General features: G+C 42.0%; 1 protein-coding gene across 16 annotated transcripts in view; it reads left to right on the forward strand.

The window, feature by feature from the left end:
• Window positions 1-24,612, forward strand: part of Tnrc6b (trinucleotide repeat containing adaptor 6B) — a 217,437-nt gene that overhangs the window by 170,228 nt on the left and 22,597 nt on the right. For 10 of the 16 annotated variants that reach the window (XM_039078367.2, XM_063262963.1, XM_063262961.1 and 7 more), the window contains 10 exons: window positions 595-731; window positions 1,662-1,832; window positions 5,798-5,923; window positions 13,001-13,132; window positions 13,396-13,491; window positions 13,624-13,846; window positions 19,277-19,414; window positions 22,406-22,582; window positions 23,754-23,900; window positions 24,148-24,243. In XM_039078367.2, the coding sequence (XP_038934295.1) occupies window positions 595-731; window positions 1,662-1,832; window positions 5,798-5,923; window positions 13,001-13,132; window positions 13,396-13,491; window positions 13,624-13,846; window positions 19,277-19,414; window positions 22,406-22,582; window positions 23,754-23,900; window positions 24,148-24,243 (1,443 nt within the window). 16 annotated transcript variants of the gene reach the window in all.

Here is a 24,612-nt window from a genome sequence, read left to right on the forward strand (position 1 = left end):
AATCCTGGGTAGCAGTGATTATGTATAGTCTGAGCTGCACCCCGATCGTGTCATCATATAACAACAGATTCATAGGGGTAAGAAAGGGAGGAGGAGACAGCATGTATGCAGAGAGGAGAGCGGCATAACGCACGCAGACTAAGCTGAGCAGGTACTGTAGACACGCACAACTGTGCCAAGTTCTTCAGCTTTAAATTTCGGGGCAGCAGGAGTGCCTCTGACCTTTCTGTTCCCCATAATTGCTTTAAAACTTCAACAATCTATCTAACAGGTGCTAACATAGCAAAACAGACAGGTCTCTCACTGAGAACATTCGACTTCATGAACAAGATATATTCACCCAACACATCAATTTTAATCTAAATATTTGCTTAATCAGTTTTGCCTCAAGTCTCAAGTGTTCCATGGTAGAGAAGCTGCAGCAGATACATATTTAATTTTTGAAAAATGGTCCTGTATATGTTCCAGGAACAGAGTAAGCACCCTGAACCAGTGAGAACTCTTCCTAGTCTCATTCCAAAGAATAGAAAGGATGTGTCCTCAGGACCTTAGAAAACACATTGATTCCTGAAGTTTTTATTTATGTCCTTTCAGATAAGAAATTTGATGTGGACAAGAGAACAATGAATCTCGGGGATTTTAATGATATCATGAGGAAGGATCGACCTGGGTTCCGTCCACCTAATTCCAAAGACTTGGGAACCACAGACAGTGGGCCTTATTTTGAGAAGGTGAGTTGAATGCTTTGTTTAAATTAAAAGTTTATGAGAATCACTCTGTTCTTACTTGTCTTCAGATAGATAATTCTAAAGAAAACATAAAGTTAAAATTTTAGAGAGTTTAAACATGACTATACCCTACATTAATGTGGCAACATGAAAATAGCTGATGTCAACAGGTGATAGGGCAGGAATGAGAGCCATCTCTCCTTAATGTCTTTGTGATGGACCTCTAAGTTTTTGCAGGGAGATCATGGGCACTTAAAACATGGAGAAGAAACTTTAGAGATAAGTTTACTCTGTAGTCTTCTTGTTCCTGCTGTGTGCCCACTACAGACAAAATCTGGACTCTCTGCAAACATTTGCATCTTCTATGAGCTTGGGTCTGGGTCTGGAAAGGCTCTCCATCATTCCTGCTTCCCTAATGGCTTGTGTTTAGGCAAATCAAATTCTCACTCCTGACTGAAGCAAGTGATTTTTAACATTTCTAATGAAACTATTTATTGATTCAGAATACTATCTTATAGTGCTCCTGGGCCCCACAAGACATTTAAAACCAAAACATGAACATCTGGGCCAATACCATTGCTGCCAGTCTAGGTGACACCATATTCATAGGAAGATTGCCTGGCTTCTGCTTCAGGAGCCACACCACCAGAGTAATGGGTATTAGACTCATTAACAGTGTCTGACAACCCTTGTCCTGGTACGGTGGATGACTGGGTTACTAACTTAGAAGAGACAGTCTCTGTGGAAGAAGTTGACAGATCGTGTCTGCTGGGCAACGTGTGATGGTTATTACCAGATCCAAATTTCTTCCTGGGTTATTGCTAATCCACTCTTGCTTTGTTTATTCCTAGTGTGTCTCTCTTTCCCTTCTTGCATTCTGTTGCTTCACTAACCAACACTCATTGTGATTGGCTAACTCCTACTACCTTTCAGCTGACTTTGCCTTTCTCCAATCAAGATGGGTGCCTTGGGGATGAGGCTCCCTGCTCTCCCTTCTCCCCTTCTCCCAGCTACAAGCTGTCTCCCTCTGGTTCCACACTACCCAACGTCAGCCTTGGAGCAATCGGCACAGGGCTCAACCCCCAAAACTTCGCTGCTAGACAAGTAAGGAGGCCTCTCAGATTTGTAATTGCTTGGCTGTGGCCTCACCTTGGCCCTGGTCTTCAGTTTATTGCATCATTTGTCTGTCTTGGGAAACTCGTTGATTACTGAATGCACAGAATGATATCAAGTGTAGGTTTTTACATCTTTCAGCCCATAGAACCCATCTCTCTTCATGTTTCTCAACGTGGATTTTACTTTAAATCTGTTTCTTTTATCTTTTCATTTTTAGTTATAACTGACTTAGGAAAATATGAATGAGACTCTTGTCATATATAATCTAGTTATATATGTTTGCCACTTTTAATATTGGATCATATAATTGGCTGGAGAGATGACATAGCAAGTAATTAAGAGCTGTTCTTGGAGAGATCTGGGGTTGATTCCAGCACCTACATAGCAGCTTGCAGCCTCCAATAAGTCCTGTTCCAAAGGATCAGACACCCTCTCTAGCTTCTGTAGTCACCAGACATACAAATGAAGCACATATGTTACATATTTATATATGTAAACTAAAAGTAAATATTTTAAATCCATTAGCATATATAATAAGGAATATTTCAGGAGTCTCTTTAATTTAGTATATCTGCTAACCAAAAATTAGTAGTAAAACTAGTAAGAATAAATAAAGGTTTAGGGGTTACAGTATTTTAAAAATCTAGCTTCTTGGGGCTGAGGAGTTAAGTGTCTTCTTTAGAAATTAGACCACAGTATTTTCTTAGAGAAGGAAATCTTTAATAGTGAAGCTTTGAAGAATAACTATTGCTCAAGCATCGGTGGTTGCTGAAATTAGTCCTCCAAGCAAGGACCACAGAGTAGCATCAGAACTGACAGGACCAATCAAGTGATGGTGCATACTCACTCTTTCAAGGGGACACAGCAAGGTCACTGGGGTCTGTTGTAGTTTTGTGAGGAAAACCAGGAATCTGGGGCCAGCAATGCTGTTACAGTAGCAACTCTTACAGTGCTTGGCGAGCTGTAATTCTGTGACTCCTCACTTGCTACTGTGCCTTTCACCTCAGGATGAGTCCAAGAACATGAATTATACAATGTATTGTTTCACGTGGTGACTTTCACATGAAAATTAAAGGCTCAGGTAAAGCAGGACCACTTAGACCATAGTCAAGGTGCAGACAACCTCTCACATGCATATTAACGTAGATTATGCTGTGTCCATACATTCAGATTAGTTATCTCTGGATTGGGGATCATAACGTAGTTTTTCTTTTCCCTTCCTTTAATTTCAGCAATTTGTTTGTTTACTTTTTTGTAGTTTCCTAAATGGGGTAGAAATGTATTGCTTACATGAACAGAGAAAAATGTCCTGAGAATGCTTATTTTATATTGAGGTATAGAAAATATAAAATACAAATGTGGTTCCAGGCTTGCATAAACACCTAATGCTGTTTGTAGGTAAACTCAAGTTCAAGGTCAGCCTACAGGTTGGCATTGGCCTTTAAGGAAAGACAATTCCTTTTGTCTTTGTAATGGGTAGATCACTACAAAGTCCATTGGTATCAAGTTGGTGCATATGTCCTACCCAATAGGTTCTAACTGTTTCAAACTGCTATCATACAGAGCTCATTAAACTTACTTCAGAATTAAAAGATAAAGCTTAAGCCAGACAGGAGCACACCTTTAATTCCAGTGTTTGAAAAGCAGAAGAACCAGGAGGTAGGAGTTTGAAGCCTGCTTGACTATAATGTGAGATTCTATCTCTAATAATAAATAATAATACCTTTTTTGCCAAATTATATAACATTTCAATCAATTCCCATTTTACTTTATATATATTCTTTTCTAAATTAAACCCTGGGGTTGGACCATATATGTCCAATAATTAGGAGGACATAGACACAGGTCATCTTAGAACTTCCACATAAACCTGAAAAGCTTGAACAATATTGGCATGTGTACAGCCTTTGAGTCACTGTCTTCGAAATCCCTAGATCTAATGTTTTTGAAGGACACTTATTACTGCCTTCAGCAAACCTGAGCCAAGAAAATGGACTGAAGCACCATGCTCGGGTGGCAGTAAAGCATCCATATAGCCTGCTGCCAGCTTGCTTGTGTTAACTTGCTTGTCACTGCTGATGTTCACAAACACCAGAGTGCCATGTGGTGACTTCAGACACCCTTGAATTTGGCAGAAGGCTGAGAATCTTATCAGGGAAAGGCTGAAATTTAAAGTAACTCTAGCTAGATGTGGTAGCTCACATAGGCAGATCTCAGTTTGAGGCCAACCTGCTCTACAGAGTGAGTTTCAGGACAGCCAGGGTTACACAGAGAAACCCTGTCTTGAAAAACCAAAACTAAATGAAATGACTTGAAGTTGGGTGCAGTGACGTAAGTTAAACAGCCCTTGGGAAAATAAAATCCGTGGTAGATCTTTGATCTTTTTATGATATATACATATTTTAATTGCCATTTCTACTTTCTGTTTGTAATCATCTTTAGTTTTAGTGCTTTTTAAGTTCATTAATTTGCTTCTAGCAGTCTCTTAATCTAATTTTGAATCATTAAAGCCATCACAGTATCTTCAGTATTCTAGAACTTAATGATGCTATGTAAATTCTTTAAGATTACCTTATCCCTGTGTTAAACTGGGAATAATAACCTCAGATTACATAATGCATTGTTTGCTGTCTTTGCTGAAGATGTTTAGTGGGATGTTTTCAAATGAGTGGTGGTTGGGTCATAGATGGGTACAAATGATAGGTGATCCAGTAGACCACAGCTTTTTGGAGTTCTGGGAATGCCAAAAGGAAGGGTTAAACTGGTATAGAAAAAACAATAGAGAATGACTGAATCGTGGTTTTAGTGGAAATCGGCAGAGTTCCTTCTGGTGTTTTGTTAGCACAAAGGGGAATTCGGTCACTTTGTACATAGATGAGGAGAAGGTGTGGGATAAAATACCCTTGATGGGCTCTTTAACTCAAACCTTGAATAGGCCAAGAGCACATAGTCAGATGTGATGGATGGTGTATGCCTCCAGTGCCAACCTGAGGTATTTACTGAGTGAGACACTGTTGGGAGTGGGGGCAATGCTCAGACAGAGGAAACAGTAACAAGTTCTTTACTGATGAACTTTCCTTAATTAGAAACAAATCAGAAAGGTGGGTGGCCCCAGGGCCAGGTTTTCCCCTGTTCACATTTGAAGACTAGAGATGAGCTCAGTGATACATTGGGAATCATGGAATTAAGCTTTATTTTATATATATAACTAGGCTAATATTTATACTTTTTAATGAGAAGTTACAGGTGAGTAATGTTATTTCCATAACCTAGAATGACATATAATGTATCCTTTCCTTCCTATTTTGATGTGAGGTTGAACGTTTTCTCATTTAGCAAGAAAGCTAACAGATTCAAGACAGGGAAGGATGTGCAGCTGTGAAGGTCCTTTTGGGTGACTGTGATTGATTAAGCCAACTAACAACAGAAAGTAGTACCCATGATACTTTATGCTGATAGTTTGGTGATGGCATGTGTTTTCACCCAGTTTCCTTTTAAGATGGGATCTCATAAGGTCTCAGAATTAAATTTGATAAACCAAGACTTATAAAAAGAGGCTTCTTAAGCTGGATGTGGTTGCACACACTTGTAATCCCAACACTTAAGAGGCTCACCTCAGCTGACACAGAATGAGATCCTGTCTCAAAAAAGCAAATCTAGGAATCTTGCACACACAGTCAGTTCCTTCAGTCACGAGGATTATAATCCTACCTCTAACATTTTGTTAAATTGAACCCCGTCAGTTTTTAGACTTTTTCAGACCTCCTGTAGGAAATGATCTGCCCATAACTCAGTTTGAGTAGCTGTCCCCCAACATCCCAACACACAGAGCACCAATTCTAAAATGAATGCTGTCATTCCATACAGCAGAGATCTTCATTCTTAGGAGTAGAAACGAGAACTACTGCCTATTCGTCTTCTTGAAATCCTGACTGGGGTTCTTCTCTCTGCAGGGCGGCAGTCATGGTTTGTTTGGAAACAGCACAGCACAGTCAAGAGGCCTGCACACTCCAGTGCAGCCACTGAGTTCTTCTCCTGGTCTCCGGGCGCAAGTGCCTCCCCAGTTTATCTCCCCCCAGGTAAGAGATTTTGTGTTCCTACCTTTCAGATTTAAAAGACCATTCAGGTAGCTGCCCATTGTTACTGCCTGGTTGGTGCACAAGAAAGGATTGGTTACAGTTGGACATTTGACAAATTCAGGTGCCAAGTGCAAGGTGTAATAGAATATCAACTCCCTTTTTAAATTGCATCAGGAATACAAAGTAGATGCTTTGCAACAACTAATTGTCTAATATATTGCTTTTTATTGTGACTTATTAAAAGCATTTCATAAATTAAGGTGACAGTATTCAAAAATAGATTGCCCTCAAGTATTTGCCTGAAGATAAACAGAATTATGAGATTCTGCATTTTTTATAGAACTCTGGGGACCTATATACTAAAATACTGACTGACGTCCTACTTCAAGAGAGCCCTAGAGCTGATGAAGAGGCCAGTATGACAGGACACTCTGAAGCAAAGGCAGCAGTTAGTAGGATAAATGTCATAGATGGTCAACAAAGTTCAGGGACTAAGGTGACGTTTCACCTGATTAAATGTTCAGGCATCACTAGCAGTACATTTAAACTGGGTCTTGAAGAATAAGTTCAAATTTTCTATGCATGGCCACATTAAAAAGCCTTCTAAACTGCAGGAGCCTTGCACCAGTACAGTAACTGCTGGTACTTGGCATGAGGAAAGGCATTTGGTTTGAATGAATTAATGTGAACAGGTTAGGAGAGATGCATGTATTGATCAGTGGGATAGGAAGAAAATAGACAAGGAATTAGGAACAGAATGTGGCAAAAACTATGTTTGCATTGTTCAGGAGTTTGGATCTTGTCCTGTAGGTCCACTTTGTCAGCTTGTTCATAATTATGATCTGGGCTGCTACTTTAAAGGTCTCCCTCTCTCCTTCCCTCCCTCTGTTAAGACAGTTCCTGGGATTTGGGGCCTGCTCAACCACAGATACTAGTTTTCTTTTAATATGTACACACTATATTTAATATTGCAAAATACACAGATAGTTTGTGTGCATGTGTGCACATATGCAATGCCCATGGATGCCAGGGTATCAGATCCTCTTGGACTCGAACTACAGACCGCCATGACCTTTGTACTGGGAACCAAACTCCAGCACTATGTCCATCTCTATCCTGTCTGTCCCGTTTTGTTCTCCCTCCCCCTCTTCACAGGGTTGTTTTTGTGTGGTGGTTACTGTATTAGAATGTTAAGCAAGGTTTTTCAGGGATGGCAGAAAAGTCTGAGAGATGACACTGTGGCAATAACATGGTGGAATTACCAGGGCTTTGGAGAGCAGGGCTAGCACAAGGGCACAAGCAAAGCAGTGACAGTGGAGATCAAACCCACTTGGAAAGGTCACCTCCTATCTTTGTATGACTCCCCATCCTCCTCGGAAACACTTAGGTCATTTGGCTCTCAAGCACCTTACAGTGGTTCTCTGCCTTTTTCCCACCTCCCAGCACTAATCATCAGACTGTCTAGTGCTCAGTCCTCAGCCCTCTCATAGCTTACAGCCACCACTAGGTGACCTCATCTGTTTCAGTGACCTTTTAATATTGACAGTTACAAAATCGTGCCTGTTGTCCACATGTTTTTTCAGTTCCACAAACTGCTGAATAAGTTTAAATTTAAAAACAAAACAAAAATATCTCTTTCTATTCTGTAGCTGTTCACACAAGCTAAAGTATGATTTCCTTCCCGCATCACAGCCACGTTCAGTTCAGTAAATTCTCCCTTCGAAACCTGAAGTTACCTTTGGGAAACCTTGATAAGTTCCTTCACAAAAACCCAAGGGCACCTCTCTCCCCTCTCTCCCTCTCTCTGTCTCTCCCCTTCTCTGTCTCCCCCCCCCCCCCGTCTGTCTGTCTGTCTGTGTGTCTGTGTGTGTGATGGATAGTTCAGGGCCTTCTTGCCTGTCTGTCCCATTCTTCTTCATTCGGGTGTTGGTGTCTGTAGTCTGAGTCACACTGGTCCTCTTTATAGCCATGTTGTACACTCTGGTAGCTATTAGCGGGGACACTTAAATCTGACTATTATTTCATCATCATTAAATTTGATTAGCTGCACGTAGTTTGTGTCTGCTTCAGCATGACAGAAAGATCTGTGAAGCTCTGCTGTAAAACATACAGTACACCATGCTGTCCCTTGGCTGCAGATTCTCTCCTGGCTTGCTCACCCATCTACAGTGTAGTATTTACTGCCTTTTAGGGTTCTTGGTGATCTCACCCAACTTATACCTTACGTCTCTCCAACCAAGTGACCCCAAAACACCAGTCATACTATTGTCTGGGGCTGCCATTCAGCACGATCTTTACTTTCTTGACTCTCTACTTCAGAGCACCTAGCCAAGATACCTTCTCAGGCTAAGTTCTGAAGCTTAGAGTGCTTTCCCACTACTCTTGTCTTCTTGCTCTCCAGAGCTCTCCTTGTTGTTCCTTTCTCCTCCGCTTGACTCTGCCTCTCTGCCCTGAGTCACTGGACAGCAGCAGGGTTTGCAGCTATTGTGTTTGCACCCATTGACTGTGCATGTGCAGGCTCGCTGCTCGTCTGTGTCAACTGTCCTTAGCATTGTGTCTTAGTGTTTTCCCCTGTTGCCAGATAGTCTTCATATTGAGTCCCTGCCCTGTCTTTTGGTTTCGGGATGGACCCAGGCTGTGCTAGGTACATAACATTAAGTGAGCCATTCTTTTGTTTTTGGTTTTGTTTTGTTTTGAGATAGGGTCTTATTATAACCCAGTCTAGCCTTAAAAATCACAGAGATCCTCCTGCTTCTGTCTCCCCAGTGCTGGGATTAAAGGAATATACCACCACACCTGGAAATGAGAATCATTATCAGAAACTTGTTTCAGTTTACATTGATTTACTTAACACCCTCTTCCCCTTTTATTGGCTACTATACTATTTCTAATTTTTTCTATTATACGTAATCTGCAGAGAAAGTCTTATACAAAAACCTCCATCAATAATAGTTTCTTTGTTTCTGTGTAGTGCAGCCTGGCCTTAAACTTTTGATCCTCCCGCCTTAGCCTCCTTAGTGGTAGGACCCATTTGTGGTCCTAAATTATTTCTAAACCTAGTTGTCCAGAATAAAGTGCTTGAAAACGTTTTTTTTTTTAACATAAACACCAAAAGTTAACATTTAGCATTTATTACAAGGCTGGGAATGCCATTCAGTGATAGAAAAGTCATGATGTTTGAGACCCTAGGTTCTTTTCCCCATATAGCCATGAAAAAAAAAAAGAAAGAGTAAAGGGAAGAACTAGTTTTTAAATCCTTTGTTTCTACGGTTGTTTTCCCTTCAGTCACTGGAGTATTCAGAAAGTAAGATTCTGGTGATTTTTGTCCTGCCTTTAAATTTCTGTCATTTTGCACCAGCAATGCTTTGTTAAAAGCCATAGTGATAGCAGCAAGCTCCTCACTTTCTCCAGCCCTGCTGGAGACTGAGGGCCTTAAGCCTGCAATGATTAACTCTCCGTCATAGGAGTGTGCTAACCTGCCTGCACTTTAATCACTTTGCATCCTCGGTTTGAGCAGCCAGTTTACCAGGAGCGTAGCAGTGTTACTCACTGGCCCTTTTGTAATTCTTGTGAGGAGACACTGTATCTGCAGCCTGAAGAGGCAGGGTAACTGGAAAGACCTCCTGGGTATTAAGTATTAAAGTCTAAAACTGTCAACCTAAGGAGCATGTGCTGCAGTGGTGTGATATAACTAAGAATGCCTGGTGTTGGTGTGCTTTTCTGTATCCGACCATCTTTAAATATGCTGTTAATTTTGCCTTTATTTCAGGCAATGAAATTATATAGTATATATTAAAGAATTCACAAAGCCAGTGCTTTAATCCCAGCACTCAAGAGGCAGGTGGATCTTTGAGTTCTAAGCCAGCCTGGTGTACAGAGCAAGTTCCAGGACAGCCAGGGCTACATGGAAAAACCCTCTCTCAAGGGGGAAAAAGGAAGAAACTATATACTATATGTTGAATATATGAACTATATAGGAAAATTGTAGAAGGTATATTTCATATACCTGTCAGACTAGGATGGGAGCCAAATCCCATGGTCTTGGTTGCTCATATGGTGCTGTGAATTCAGAAGCTCAAAGAGAGGGTCAAACAAGTTTTTTAAGTTGATTGGTGACACTCAGCATTGTCAGTATCTCCTAGATGAAGAGGGAGCAACAAACACCACAGTAGAATTGATTGGGTAACTGGATGTGACTGAGATGGGAAAAATTCGATGACGGGCCAAATATATAGTAAGTTTGGACTTGATCAGCTAGTTCAAGACTAGAGAGTGTCAAAGAGAAGACAGTCATGCACTCTTGAGGATGTTCAGAAGTGGTGACTTGAAATTAATGTAGAACCCCCAGGCGTGGTCTTTAGCACATGTCTTTAATCCCAGCAGTCAGCAGAGACAGCAGCTCTCCAGTCAGGTCTACATAGTAAGTTACAGGACAGCGGGGAAAGTCCTGTCTCAAACAAAAACTGATAGGGAACTGACCAGTTCGACTTTAACCAAGGTGCTAAAGAAAGTAAGATCGGAATACTCCATGAAAAGCAACAAATTGAGCTGTAGAACGGGATGTGAAGTTAAAGAGAGACAGAGATACTGATTAGAACAGAGATTTGGAAGAGGAAAAGTAAGTCGATGATAAAAGAGCCTTTCGAGTTCATTTTTGTGTGTGACTTAGTTCTTCGCGTACACTAGTTGTGTAGAGCCAACTGGTGGCTAAGTAGTGCTTCTTCTTTTGTCTTAAGTAGAGTGTAGGGAGGGCTGGAAGGTCGTTCAGTAGCACTGCACCCTGTGGTAGATATAGTTGCCTTTACTCTAGTTCCATGGGATCTGCCATCCTCTTTTAACCTTCTGGGCTCCTACATGCACTTGATAGACATTCACACGCTCAGATGTGCACACACACACATAAACATAGACTCCCGTGGGTTAGAAGAAACAGTATGCTCTACAAGACTAGGCCCAGCCCAAAAAGCCTTCTTTATTTTAAAAAAGGGAGGAGGGCTAACCTCATCTACATATCTTATTCCATATCATCCAGGGCTATACAGTGAGACCCTGCCTCAAAAAAATGGGAGGGGGTGGGGAGTTGTGCAGCTCAGGGATAGAGTGCTTGCCTGACATCTGTAAGGCTGTTTCATCCTTAGCAGTAAGGCGGGATGGGAAGATGACAGAAAAGCTAACTGACTTATAACAAATCTTGCAGCAGAGCATGAATTTATGAAAAGAAAGTTAAACATTAAGACAATTGTGGGATTGGAGAGATGACTCAGAGGTTGGGAGTGCTGGCTGCTCTTCCAGAGGACCAGAGGTCAATTCCCAGCAACCACATGGCAGCTTACAACTGTCTGAAACTCAAGTTCCAGAGCATGGACACTCTCACACAGAGAAGCACACAGGCATAACACCAGTGCACATGAAATAGAAATAAATACATTTTTATTTAAAAAAGACATTTGTTCGGCTTAGTTATTAATGGGCTCCTTTTGGGGTAGTCAGACGTTCTAGTCTCATCCTCCTAGATGATTCTCAGCTCTAACTAGTTAGTTGGTTCTGCATTTCCACCCACGGCCCCCTGGGCAGCACAGGGCAGCAGTAAGCAGATGGAAGGTTAGAGAATTATGTGGTGAATGACTCTTCATTTAGAATAGTAATGGTGGTTTGTCCGTTTAATAAGCATTTATGGAGTAGCTCTTTGTGCCCTCTACATAAAGGTAAATGTAAGAGACCCGTTTGCATGGGTTCAGTATTGCCCTATGGGGCAATTGAGCACAATTGAGTCTCAGTGATAGAGTGCTTGCCTGTCACTGATTCCTCCTCGGTGCAAACGTAAAGCAGCTGGTTCTAATTGGTACTAAGCTTGTGGTCGAATAGTTAGAATGTGATCACTAGACAAACAGACCCGAGGCTTCGTTAGAGAAAGTCGGGCCTAGACAAAGTGCTTAGGGGTGACCACACTCACTTGGTGTTAGACTTAACTGGAAAATGACTTTCTGTTCTTGTCTCTGTGTTGGGAAGCAGGTAGAAGTTGCAGAATCAGTTGCGTTAGTCTGAAGATGAGGGACCAGGGAATTCTGGTCTTCTATCCTGTGACATATCTTATGTGACATAAGAACAAATACTGATGAAATGCATTTCCAAGTGTAGGTATAGGTTAATTCAAATGTCTCAAACAGCACATGTAGCTTTCTACTGGCTGTTTAGTTGGTTAGTTACTTTCTCTTATTCCTGTTTGGGGAATAGGAAAATAAAATCTTAAGAGGTTAATAAATAAGGTACTTGTTCTGAGTCACACAGGTTAGAAATGAGAGAGACTAAGGTACGTGCCTGGGAATGTAAATCAATTTTATTTATTTGTTTAAGTGGGGGACTCTATATATTGCCAGAATGGCCCAGAATTCCAGAGCTCAAGAGATAAGTCTGCTTCCCAAGGACTAGTGACAAGACACAGGCAGTATTGCCTCACCTCATTAGCACTAAGTAAGCTCTTAACTCATGATGTGCTGTGTGGAGAGGGTTAGGGTTGTTCTCTGTGGCCCAACTGCTGCCACCACAAGGATAAAAGTCCCACCACAACTACCTGGCCTTTAGTCCCAGTACTCAGGAGGCAGAGTCAGGAGGAGCTCTGTGAGTTTGAGGCTACCCAAGGCTACATAGTAAGACCCTGCCTCCCCCTCCAAAAACCAAGCAAAGCCATACAGACATATATGCATACACATTATACAATAAGTGTTTTCTAGTATATATCTATAGCTCTAAGCAGGTTCGCATGTCTTGTTGTGTGGCATGTTTCTAATACTGATCTCTCCACTAGACAGAAGCCAATATTGTCATTTTTTTTTCTTAAGGATTTTTTTCCTGATCTAAAATCTCATCATTTTTATTGCAGGAAACTAGAAAGTCTTAGAATCAAAAGGTTCTTAATAGCCTCATAGCCCAGAGCCAGATGGCCAGTACTCTGGAGTAGTACTTGCAGACAGTTTTCAAGAAAATGGCAGTGCTTGCTTTAGAGCCATCAAGTCTTTTTTCATTGGGTTTGGGGGGATTTTAACAAGTTCTAAGGTTTTTCCTCTGTCTTCTGCCTAGGTTTCTGCCTCAATGCTCAAGCAGTTCCCCAACAGTGGCCTGAATCCAGGTCTCTTTAATGTGGGGCCCCAGTTATCTCCTCAACAAATTGCCATGCTGAGCCAGCTTCCACAGATTCCCCAGTTTCAGTTGGTAAGTGGCATGTTTTCTTTCTATTGCTGGAAAGGTTATTTGCTTCTCTTTTTTCCTTTGCATTAATTTCCTTCTTTTTGTCACTTAATGTTCAAACTTCTTTACAGATGATTAACTATGGTTAAAAGTTGACATGTCGGTTTGTTTGAAGGTAACCCTAACTAAAGACCAAGAACTTGGCTGTGAATGCTCTGCCACACTGACCTGCTCTAGAGCATGGTCTCTCCGTGTCAGTCTGAGGAAGTGTGTGTCATTGTTTACAGGCTTGTCAGCTTCTTCTGCAGCAGCAGCAGCAGCAGCAGTTGCTACAGAACCAGAGAAAGATCTCTCAAGCAGTGCGCCAGCAGCAAGAGCAGCAGGTGTGTGGGTGGAGACGGTTCCCCTAGTGCCCTGGGTGAGAAACACCTCTTGGCCTAACAGCTAATCTGGGATACTGGCTCATCATCTGTCCATTTCTCTTGGGTCCTTTCTAATGGACGCTGCACCCTCAGCTGGCAAGAATGGTGAGTGCTCTCCAGCAGCAGCAGCAGCAGCAGCAGCAGCAGCAGCAGCAGCAGCAGCAGCAGCAGCAGCAGCAGAGGCAACCTAGCATGAAGCATTCACCTTCTCATCCTGTTGGGCCTAAGCCACATTTGGACAACATGGTACCCAACACGCTGAATGTGGGGCTCCCAGACCTTCCGACCAAAGGACCAATCCCTGGATATGGTTCTGGTATGTTCTGTGTGGTGGAAAGTACTTAAAGTCTGCTTGTTCAATCCTATAGTAGTGTTTGATTTTTTGCATTACCCTCTTTTTCTTTTTTCTTTCCTTTTTTTTTTTTTTTTACGATTTATTTATTTTATATATGTGAGTACACAACATGTCTTCGGACACACCAGAAGAGGGCATTGGATCCCATTACAGGTGGTTGTGAGCCACCATGTGGTTGCTGGGAATTGAACTCAGGATCTCTAGAAGAGCAGCCAGCGCTCTTAACCACCCAGCCATCTCTCCAGCCCTTTTTTTCTTTTTAATGTTATTTTCTTTTTTAAAACAATTTCTGAGGCTAGCAGTGGTAGCGCACACCTCTAATCCAGCACTTTGGAGGCAGAGGCAAGTGAATTTCTGTGGGTTTGAGGCCAAGCCTGGTCTGCAGAGTTGAGTTCCAGGTCAGCCAGGGCTACACAGAGAAATACTGTCTTGAAAAATTATAATTTAAAAAAATTGTTGTTTTTTTTGGTTCTTTTTTTTTTTTTTTTTTTTTTTTTCCGGAGCTGGGGACCGAACCCAGGGCCTTGCGCTTCCTAGGTAAGCGCTCTACCACTGAGCTAAATCCCCAGCCCCAAAAATTGTTTTTTTATTTCATATGTTTTACCAGGGTATATGTCTGTACAGTGCCCTCAAGGTCTAGAAGAGGGTTTAGATCCTTAGAACTGGAGTTACAAATGGTTATTAGCCACCATGTGGGTGCTGGAAATCAAACTGTGGTCCTCTGGAAGATAGTCAGAGGTATAAGTGTTAAACCATCTCTCCATCCCCTCCTCACCTCTATTTTTATAGTAGATAATGGTACATGGTACATGCCTGTAATCCTAGAGAAGTAAATACAGTCCTTGGCCCTCACTGGTCACCTAGTGTAGCATAGTCTGTGAGCCGCAAGCCAGTGAGAGACCCTGTCCTTAAAACAAACAAACAAAAAAAGAAACAAGGTTGGTATCCCCTAAGAAATAATACCAGAGGTTGATGACCTCTGACCCCCACATGTGCACATGGGAACATGCAGGTAATCATACATGGCATGTACATATACAAACCAAATGAAGTTTCCTCCGAATGCTGCACATGGCTGAGGTTGTACCTATGAAAATAAGTGTCTCACTTCACTAATAAAGCTGCCTTCTCAATGTGAACTAAAATTTTTAGGCCAAGTCTTTTTAAAGGTAGGTGGAGTACATGTAAGGCAATTTTTTTTTTTCTTTTTCTTTTTTCTTTTTTTGGAGCTGGGGAATAAGGCAATTTTTGACATTGATTTTTTTTTTTTTTTTTTTTTTTTTTTTTTTTTTTTTGGTCCAATAAATTTTCTCTTTAGAAGTGAGCAACACGGGGTTGGGGATTTAGCTCAGTGGTAGAGTGCTTGCCTAGGAAGCGCAAGGCCCTGGGTTCAGTCCCCAGCTCCGAAAAAAAGAACAAAAAAAAAAAAAAAAAGAAGTGAGCAACACACTATAAGCAAAGTTCAGTCAGTGAGACAACAATACTTTAAAAAAAAATAAAAAATAGCCTGGCAATGGTGACACAAGCTTTAATTCCAGCACTCAGGAGACTGAGGTAGATATCTGTGAGTTCAGTCTGTCGGTCGGTCAGTCGGTCAATCAAGAGATGGATGGATGGATGGATGGATGGATGGATGGATGGATGGATGGATGGATGGATGGACATAGTTGTTCAGTGGCATATTCCTGGGAAACTGAGGGAAACTGAGGCAAGAGTATTACAAATTCAATGCCAACCTGATCTGAATGGCAAGATACTAGGTTGGTTTGTTTGTTTGTGTCTTTAATGACCTCAGAATTTATTTTGGTAAAGAAGATACCAATCTACACAAAAAAGAGTGAGGAAACATGAGATTTGTGTCCCTGGCCCAGTCCTTTATTGGTCTGACTGACTAGGAATCCAGCTAAAGCTAGGAGGTAGTAAAGATGAGGGTGTCTTTGATCCTGGGAGTCCTAGCTTCCGCCAGCTGCAGGTGACCTGAGAAGTGACTTAAACTCACAATAGCCTCTCTGGGCTATTCTGCAGCGGAGCAAATGCATAAAGCCTGGCTTCTGTCCTCAGTCCTGGGGAAATACCTTTCTTCCTTCTGACATAGGACGGCCCTTTGCTGCACTTGCCTATACTGCCATCTCCTCTGGGCTGTGGAAGGCCAGTATGGCCAGTAGGGGAGCCTCCCGTAAGAACTTGGAAAGGTCCACTCTTGATTCTGTAAAGGCTGAAGCTTGCTGGCAGAAGCTGGTTACTGTGGATGTGGAGGTTCTGACTTTAGACCTTTGAGACAACATGCGAACACAAAATAGAACATCTTGTCCTTTTGCCTCCCCTGTCTGTTTTGTTTTGTTTTTTAGTTATTGGTAGACCAGCCGGCCTCAAATTCCTAAACATCTGCCTGCCTCTGTTTCCTGAGTGCTGGGATTAAAAGTGGATGCTGCCACTACCCAGCTTACCTTAACCTCCCTCGTCAGAAAGTACAAGGGAGAGTCAAAGGCAGCTTCCTCATCTTTCAGTGCATGTTCTCACTGCTTGGCCATACTCACTCCAAATGCATGTCACTACTTAGGAAGAAACTGACTTCATGGCCAGCAGAGTTTAGCTTGGTGACCCTGATACTTTTACGTGTGTGAATAAAGAATGTATCACACATGGCTGGGATGTAGCTTAGTGGTAGAAGATTTGCCTACTCAAGGTTCTGGGGTCATCCTCAGTAAGAGGCAGAAAGTCAGGCACTCTATATTCACAGCATCCAAGAGAAGAGACAGAGGGACCACAGCCAGTTGAAGGCTATCCTGGTCTATATGTCAACTTCCAGGCCAAGCAAAGCTATATAGATAGACCCTATATCAAAAAGGAAAAGAAAGGGAAAGGAAAACGAGAGTATCAGACAACTCACAGTAGGCAAAATAAGCCTGTGGTTTTAGCATATAAAGCCCAGGAAATAAACCCAGAAGGATCAGGAATTTGAAGTCAGCCTGGAATACATGAGACCCTGTCTCCAAAAATGAATGAATGAATGAATCCAGGCTTATCCCAGTGACAGTCATCATAACATCTTCAATATGTGCTGTCTGCTAAGAAGTGGTATGTGTTAGTGATGGCCCTGTTCATTTTTAACAACATATACCTTTTCTTAAATATAGTTTTTCCATTATTTTGTGTTTATGGGTGTTTTGCCTGAATGCATATCTGTACATCATACCATATGTTCTCAATACCTCTGGAGACCAAAAGAAATATTGGAACCCTAGAATTGGAGTTACAGATGGTTGTGAGCAACCATATAGGTGCTAGGAATTAAGCCCAGGTTCTCTGTAAGAGCAGCCAGCGCTCCTCCCTACTGAGCCATGGCTTCGAGCTTAAACACAAAAGTGTTAGCACAGTGTCTTATAGAGAACGGTGTGATTTGTGGTTATTTTGCTGATTCCTAAAGATCAGAGTTCACCAAATAAAAACACATTTTCATTTACTGAAATTTTGTGATTTGGATTCTATTTCTGTTCATTTTCGGAGAGCAAGGCGAGGGCAGGGGCAGGATCTCATTAAACTCACTATGTAGACCAGGCTGGCCTCAGACTCACAAGAGATGCTCTGCTGAGATTAAAGGTCTGCTCCACACATGATCTGTTTCTGTTTCCTAAATAATAAATGTGTTTTATGGCAAGCCTGGCTACTTCACGTAGAACTGCATGCCTGCCTGTTCTGAGTAAGTACTAAGCCTGCAACAATAAGATTTTACTGAAAATATCTTTTAAATATAATACAGGGCTTGAGTTTTTGTAAAAATAATAATTATAAAGATCACAAAAAATGCTGAGCGTGGGGACGCGTGCCTTTAATACCATCCTGGTCTATCTAGTGAGCTCCAGGACAGCCAGGACCACAGAGAATAAACAGAAAAGAATAGCACAAATACTTCATTTTTTTTAATGCTGAGCATTTTAATTTATATGCAGAATACCTCTGGGTGAAAGGGTGATAAGGATGATGTTTCTTAGTATGCCTGCATACTGTGTGTCTGGTTTTGTTGTTTTGGGTTTGGTGGTGGTGGTTTTTAGGGTCCCACTAAGTAGCTTGTCCTAGGACTTTATATAGACCAGACAGTCCTTGAACTCAGAGATCTGCCCGCCTCTGTCTCCCAAATCCCAGGACTAAAAGCATGAGCCATCACATTGTTTCTTTTTTTTTTTTTTTAAATATTTTATTTATTTATTATATATATGAGTACACTGTAGCTGTCTTCAGACACACCAGAAGAGGGCATCAGATCTCATTACAGATGGTTGTGAGCCACCATGCATCACATTGTTTCTAAGTAAGCCTCTTTTATTATGTTTTCTCAAAATGTCTCGAATGACAAGCCAGCTATAGTGACACCCACCTGTCATCCCAGCACTCGGGAGACAGAAGCAGGAGGATCAGGAGCTACATGAAATCCTCAGTGACTTGGATCAGTAGAGCTTGAGGGAGATCTAGTCTAAGATATCATTTTACACTAGGAGAGAGAGCAGGTGCCAACAGCTGGGTTCTGGCCTGGCTGGAACCCCAAAGCCTGTTAACTGAGGTGGAGTGGGGACTTGTGTTTGCCCTGCCCTACTCACCCACAGCTCTTATCTTCTGGCTGTGATGGAAGCCCCTCTCTAAACTCCTGTGGCTGTGTAAACCCATTTTGTCGGTTGGCTTTAATCTGCAATTTACCTGTTTCGAGAGTTCATTGAAAACTGCACTGTAACCCAGTGGGGAACAGGTTACTGGCCCTGTGCAGCTGTGCTGGGAAGTCTCACAGCTTATACGTGGCCTTCAGTCTCTGGTACTCCATAGTGGGAGAGCCTGACCCTTCTTGGGGCGCACAGCACTGTGAATTCAGAATCTTATCTTAAAAAAAAAATGCTTCCTGTAGCTTTGAAGGGTATTCCTCCCTGTGGGGGGAAAAAACTGCTGCCCCCGACCCCCAGACAGAGTATCAGTGGGCTTCTTGCCATTCCCTAGGCACAGCTGAGTGTCATGAGTCAGACCTTGTACTGGTTCCTAAACCCTAGATGGTGAGGTGCCTTTGCATAGCCTTTCCTTCCACTGGAATCCTCAATGCAACAACTTCCTCTCCCATGTTGGTATCAGATGTGGTCGGAGAGAAGTTGAATGCCCCCAACTGTCGGGCACAAATGTTTGCTCAGAAAAATGTAGGTGCAGGTAAGCACTGAGATGTACAGTTAGATGATTCATTTAAAGATGTCCATGAAAAGGAGACAACAGTTTTTAATCCAGAAGGACTCAAAATTAGAGTTTTGGATCAAGTGGCTGTTTCTGTAGAGAGACCATGTCAAAAGGCATTCTTGGGCTCTTCCTGGGCTATTTAGTTTCTGATATAACTATAGACATGTTGTGATCTCTTTGCAGGCTTTAGCTCTGGTGGAATGGACTATGGTATGGTTGGTGGCAAGGAGGCTGGAACTGAGTCTCGCTTCAAACAGTGGACCTCCATGATGGAAGGGCTGCCATCTGTGGCCACACAAGAAGCTACCATGCACAAAAACGGTGAGAGAGCAGCCTCATGTTAGTAGCAGAATCTTCTGATCCTACTCAGGGACCAAGTATCCTGCATGTTAAGTTGGCTTTTGTGTGGGTGTTTGTGTTTCCTTTTTGAGACTGGGTCTTTCTCTGTATTCTAGGCTGGCCTGGAACTCCCAGAGATTTGCTACCTCGGCCTCCACAGTGCAGACATTAAAGGCATGTCCACCACACTTTTAAAGCAGTATCTCAGACAGGCTTAGTGTATAATCCACTACTCAGGAGGCGAGGCAGGTGGATCTCTGTGAGTTCAAGTCAAGCAAATTCCAGACCAGCATATAGAGACCCTGTCTCCCCAAAACAGTTATTTAGTTATTTAGAAAAAGAATAATTGCAGTGTCTTGTAGCCCATGCTGCCTTGAACTCAGAAAGTTCTGTTGCCTTCATCTCTTCTGTCCTAAGATTAACAATGTATACCACCATGCCTTTTACGATGTTTTTAACTCTTATGTGTATTCATGTTCTGTTTGTCTATATGTCTGTGCACCACATGCATGTAATACCCTCGGAGGCCAAGACAGGGTATTGGATTGCTAGGAACTGCAGTTAAGTACCATGTGGGTGCTGGGGATAAACCTATGTCCTATGGAAGAGCAACCAGTGCTCTTTAACTACTGGGCCCTCTCTCTAGCCCTCCCTTCTGTGTTTTTTTTTTTTTTTAAGCACAAATCTTTTAGCTTTTGGTAATGAGTCTCTTAACATTTTCCCTAAGTTTTATGATTACCTACCAGAGGAGGGTTTGGCTTACAATTCATATTTCAAGGCATTTAAAGGGTTCTAATTACGCATAACATAATGTCCCACTTACCATGGGATTGAGATAATAGTTATAAAATTGGTACACCTGTAAGATTAAAACCCTATTTAAGTGTCTTAAGAGAAGAGAATCCTCTTGCTGAGGTGTTGGTTGGTGGGTTGGTTTGGGTTGGATTGGGTTGGTTTTCTAGGACAGAGCCTTGTAATAATGAATTTGTGGTCCATGCTAATCTCAAATTCCTGTCTTTGTGATTTTTGGGAGCCCAGTGTCAGATTTTTAAAAGCTCCTGCCCTGACATGGGTACATGTAAGTTAAAAGCCAGCGTAAGCTATACATAGTTCAAGGTTATATTGGGAGACGTAGTGAAGCCCTGTCTCAGAAAAAGAGCATCTCCCTAAGCTTCAAAAACTGGCTAGAAGATGAGAATTCCTAAAGTTTGAACTTTATCCAGAGCCCCTTGTTCTTTGTGAATTAGTGTCCCTTCAGACAGCATCTGAGTCATATTGTAAGTGCGGATTAGCCTTGTCTATCCATAATTTCCTTTAAGAGCTTCTCCATTTCCCTAGAAAACAGATAAGCAGTCTAGACCTTCTTTCCGCCTTCAATGCAATGTTTGTTTCATTTGTCAATATTTCATATGGAGTCAGAGTTGTCTCCATGAGAATCAATATAGATAGTGTCTGGTGTTCCTGCTACAGAGCCCCAGAAGGCTTAACCCAGCCAGCTCATTCAGTCTGCAGCCTTTCAGGTTTCTGTTATAAACCCTCTTTAATAAGCCCATGCAGAGACTGGGGAAGAAGCCACCCAGAGCTCTCTCTCTGTCCCAGTAAGCATGATCAAAATCAAAAATAATTTACTGAAATTATAAGGTGTGTTTTATGGACTGAGTAACCCTAGTCCTGTGTCATCTATAGCTCTGGGCACTTTTATAGCTCCCTCAGGCTAGTGATTTACCAGGTCTGGATAATATTATAAAATGACATGCTAGACGATACCTCAGAGGTATCTCCTCACCAGAGAATACAGACCATTTCCTTAGCGATCTCCAAGATAACTGAGCTTTTCATTCGGCACCAACTCACTGTGCTGTGCCTCTGTGTGAGCCACACTGTCCTCAGAAAAGCAAATGTCCTCTTGGCAGAGGACGGAGACACGGCAATAACACTCCTGTAGTCTAAACCAAACAGATAGCTTATTCAGTATTTATGTAAGAACTTTAATTTATTATCCTGCAAATCATTGTGTGCTCATGATTCACCACCCCAAGACTATGCCAAATGAGGGGCAGACTATATTTATTTTGGAAATGAGAAAAATAGTCTCCCATAGGTTCTTTAATTTTTACTTAAAGTAAAAAAATTATGGCTATTGTTTTTAACTTAATGAATTTAAACTTTCAACTTTTCCTGCATGAAAATGCTTGAAGGCGGTACTAACAAAGCCACAGGGATACCCCTGGGAATACAGTGACAAAGGATTTTCTGTTCTCTGTGTAAGAGTCCCTGGGCTCAGAAATGCAAAGTTCATTGCTGGCGAAGACCTTGGGCAGGAATTCCACCTCATTGCCTTGGAATTTAAAGCAATTGCAGAATTGCAGATGGCTTTTTCTCCAGTGGCCTTTGCATACTGCCATTTCCAGATAACCCAAGCTCAACCAGCCTTTAAGAGCTGGGGTGAGAGGCATCAGTAGAGAGATCACTTAACTGTCCAAGGCACTAAATTTGTGGAGTTTCTCCCATTCTTCACTTTTGAGTGATTAGCATAAAAACCACAAATACTGTGCTTTACTTTTGTATGTGTTTCACTGACTAGATAAGACTGTAGGATTTCAGATGGAAAGGGCTGTTCTAGAATGAGAACACTCGTGTGAGCTTAGGTGAGAATGGAGAAGCTCAGAGAGGTGAGCTGAGTCATTACAGTCGTGCTCTACTAACAGCTGTCCAGAATTCTGTCTTCCTGTGTGTGGGGGTGGTTTTTGGTCTGCCTGTCTGTCTATGCACGTGTGCGTGCCTGTTCCCCACACAGGTCATAAGAGGGCATCAGACCCCCTGGAACTGGAGTTACAAGACAGTTAATAGCTGCCATGTAGATGCTGGGAATCAAACCTGGACCCTCTGAAGAACAGCCAGTGTCTTAACTTCTGAGCCATCTCTCCGGCCCCCTGGAGCTCTCCCTTAGTTATTATTTCTTTCTGTTCTCAGGCGCTATAGTGGCCCCTGGTAAGACCCGAGGAGGGTCACCATACAACCAGTTTGATATAATCCCAGGTGACACACTGGGTGGCCATACGGGTCCTGCTGGTGATAGCTGGTTACCTGCCAAATCTCCACCGACTAATAAAATCGGAAGTAAATCCAGCAATGCCAGTTGGCCTCCAGGTATTGTTCATAAAATGCTTTTCCTAGAATAGTTGTTCTCTTACATTCATGTTCTGAACACCCTGTTTGTGCAGCTAGCTTTACTGAGGAAGCCCCCATGCTTTCTTTTCTGCATGTAGTAGTTATTGTCTGATAAAGTTAAGGCATGAACCATGAAGTGTATGTTAGGAGATATGAAAAGGTCTTTAAGACATGGGGAGTTCAGGAGAAAGGAGGTGTCCTTGTAGCTGGAACTCGGCATTCGTCCTGCGTGTAGACTGTCTTGGAGCATGAGCTGTCTTAAAGTAGCATTGAACTGATTGACACGCTCATAAGTCAGATACATCGTTTATCTGTCCCAGGTACACAGCGATGAGTTCAGTAAGATCATCTCTTTTCTCCCTTCCTTGCTCCCTCCTTCCTCCATCCCCTCCCTCTGTCTCTGTATTCTGTTTTCATTATAGGAAATTTAGTAAAAATAAAAATCCATAATTATCCTTCTCTTCATATGTAATTCCGACATAAAAGTATTATAACTACATTTTATTAGAGTGAAATGAAATAATGCCTCTTGTTCATATAATACAATTATACACTTAATACAATCTTCTCTACACAATTAGAGAAATATCAGATTGTTAATGTTACCACGTAACTTTAAGTACAGCTTCAGCAGATCAATAAACACAGGATAAGCCTTCACGTATAGGTCTAGGTTTTCTCACGAGCAGTTAAATTATTCCCAACTATCCCCAGACAGTCTGAGAAATAATGGTCACTTATATTTCATTTTATTATGTGATTTTAGTAAACACATAAGAAAATTGGGAAAGGTTACTGGTCTCAAACACAGATTTTCTCCCAGTTTTTGGCCTCGCTTCATTAGGCAGCACTCCTACTTCCCCTTACAACCTGGCTTCCTCTAATAGCTGGAAAATCATCTGTGGAGCCATGCATGATCCAGGGCACCTCCAGACAGACGAATAGACACACAGTACACTGATAGACATGCTACTGATAAAAGCATTTGTTCAGGATACATTTTTTTTCTATTTCATAGTGAAAACCTGATGCATAGATTTCATTTTACAGGACCATGTTTTTTCTACTGAACAGTTATTTTAACATAATAGTGAAATAGAAAATGTTTAAGTTCATTGTCTTTAGCACTCTCCTATTTCTTCTGTCTCAGAATTCCAACCAGGAGTGCCATGGAAAGGTATCCAAAATATCGACCCTGAATCTGACCCCTATGTCACCCCAGGAAGTGTGCTGGGGGGCACAGCCACATCGCCCATTGTAGATACTGACCACCAACTGCTGCGGGATAACACCACAGGTAAGGGAGTGCTGCAGGCTTGTGTGTAACACTACCCAGCATTTTCATGCTTGTTCACCTGTGGCCTTGTTTCTATTTGTAGTACCTGATAAATTTGACCAGAAAACAGAAGCATATTGCGTTTTATATCTGTATTGTTTGGTTACATTTTGTTTTTCCTTCTATTTGAGTTTAAATAAAAATACAGCGTTTCCCTGGTTCTACATTTATGTCTAATATTTTCTTCTTGTTTTTCATTTGTTACAAGGGTCTAATTCTTCCCTCAACACCTCGCTGCCTTCACCTGGTGCCTGGCCCTACAGTGCCTCTGACAACTCCTTTACCAACGTTCATAGCACTTCAGGTACTCGGCAGCGCCTCCCTCTTGCTTGGCAGTTGACTGTGAGGCTCCTTTTTATACCAGAACGTACTTCCTGAGGAGTGCCTGTAAAGCACGCGGAAACCTGTGTCAGCACACATGGGAGCACAACCTTTCTTTGCATTCAGCATCACTCAGGGAGCTGCTAGTCTCACAGAGTAGGATAGGTAACACAGAACCATATTGGACCAAGACCAGAGGGAATAGAATCTCCTATAACCATGGTTATTCAGAGGGCAGAGCTCATGACCTGATGACCAAATGTTTCTGTTAACTAGCCTGCCGATAAATCAAGGGCTATGTTCAACCCACATTAACATCGAGGCAGCCAGTAGTATCTCACTGCCCCCCAAC

Source organism: Rattus norvegicus, chromosome 7, assembly GCF_036323735.1.
Source record: "Rattus norvegicus strain BN/NHsdMcwi chromosome 7, GRCr8, whole genome shotgun sequence".
NCBI lineage: Eukaryota > Metazoa > Chordata > Mammalia > Rodentia > Muridae > Rattus > Rattus norvegicus.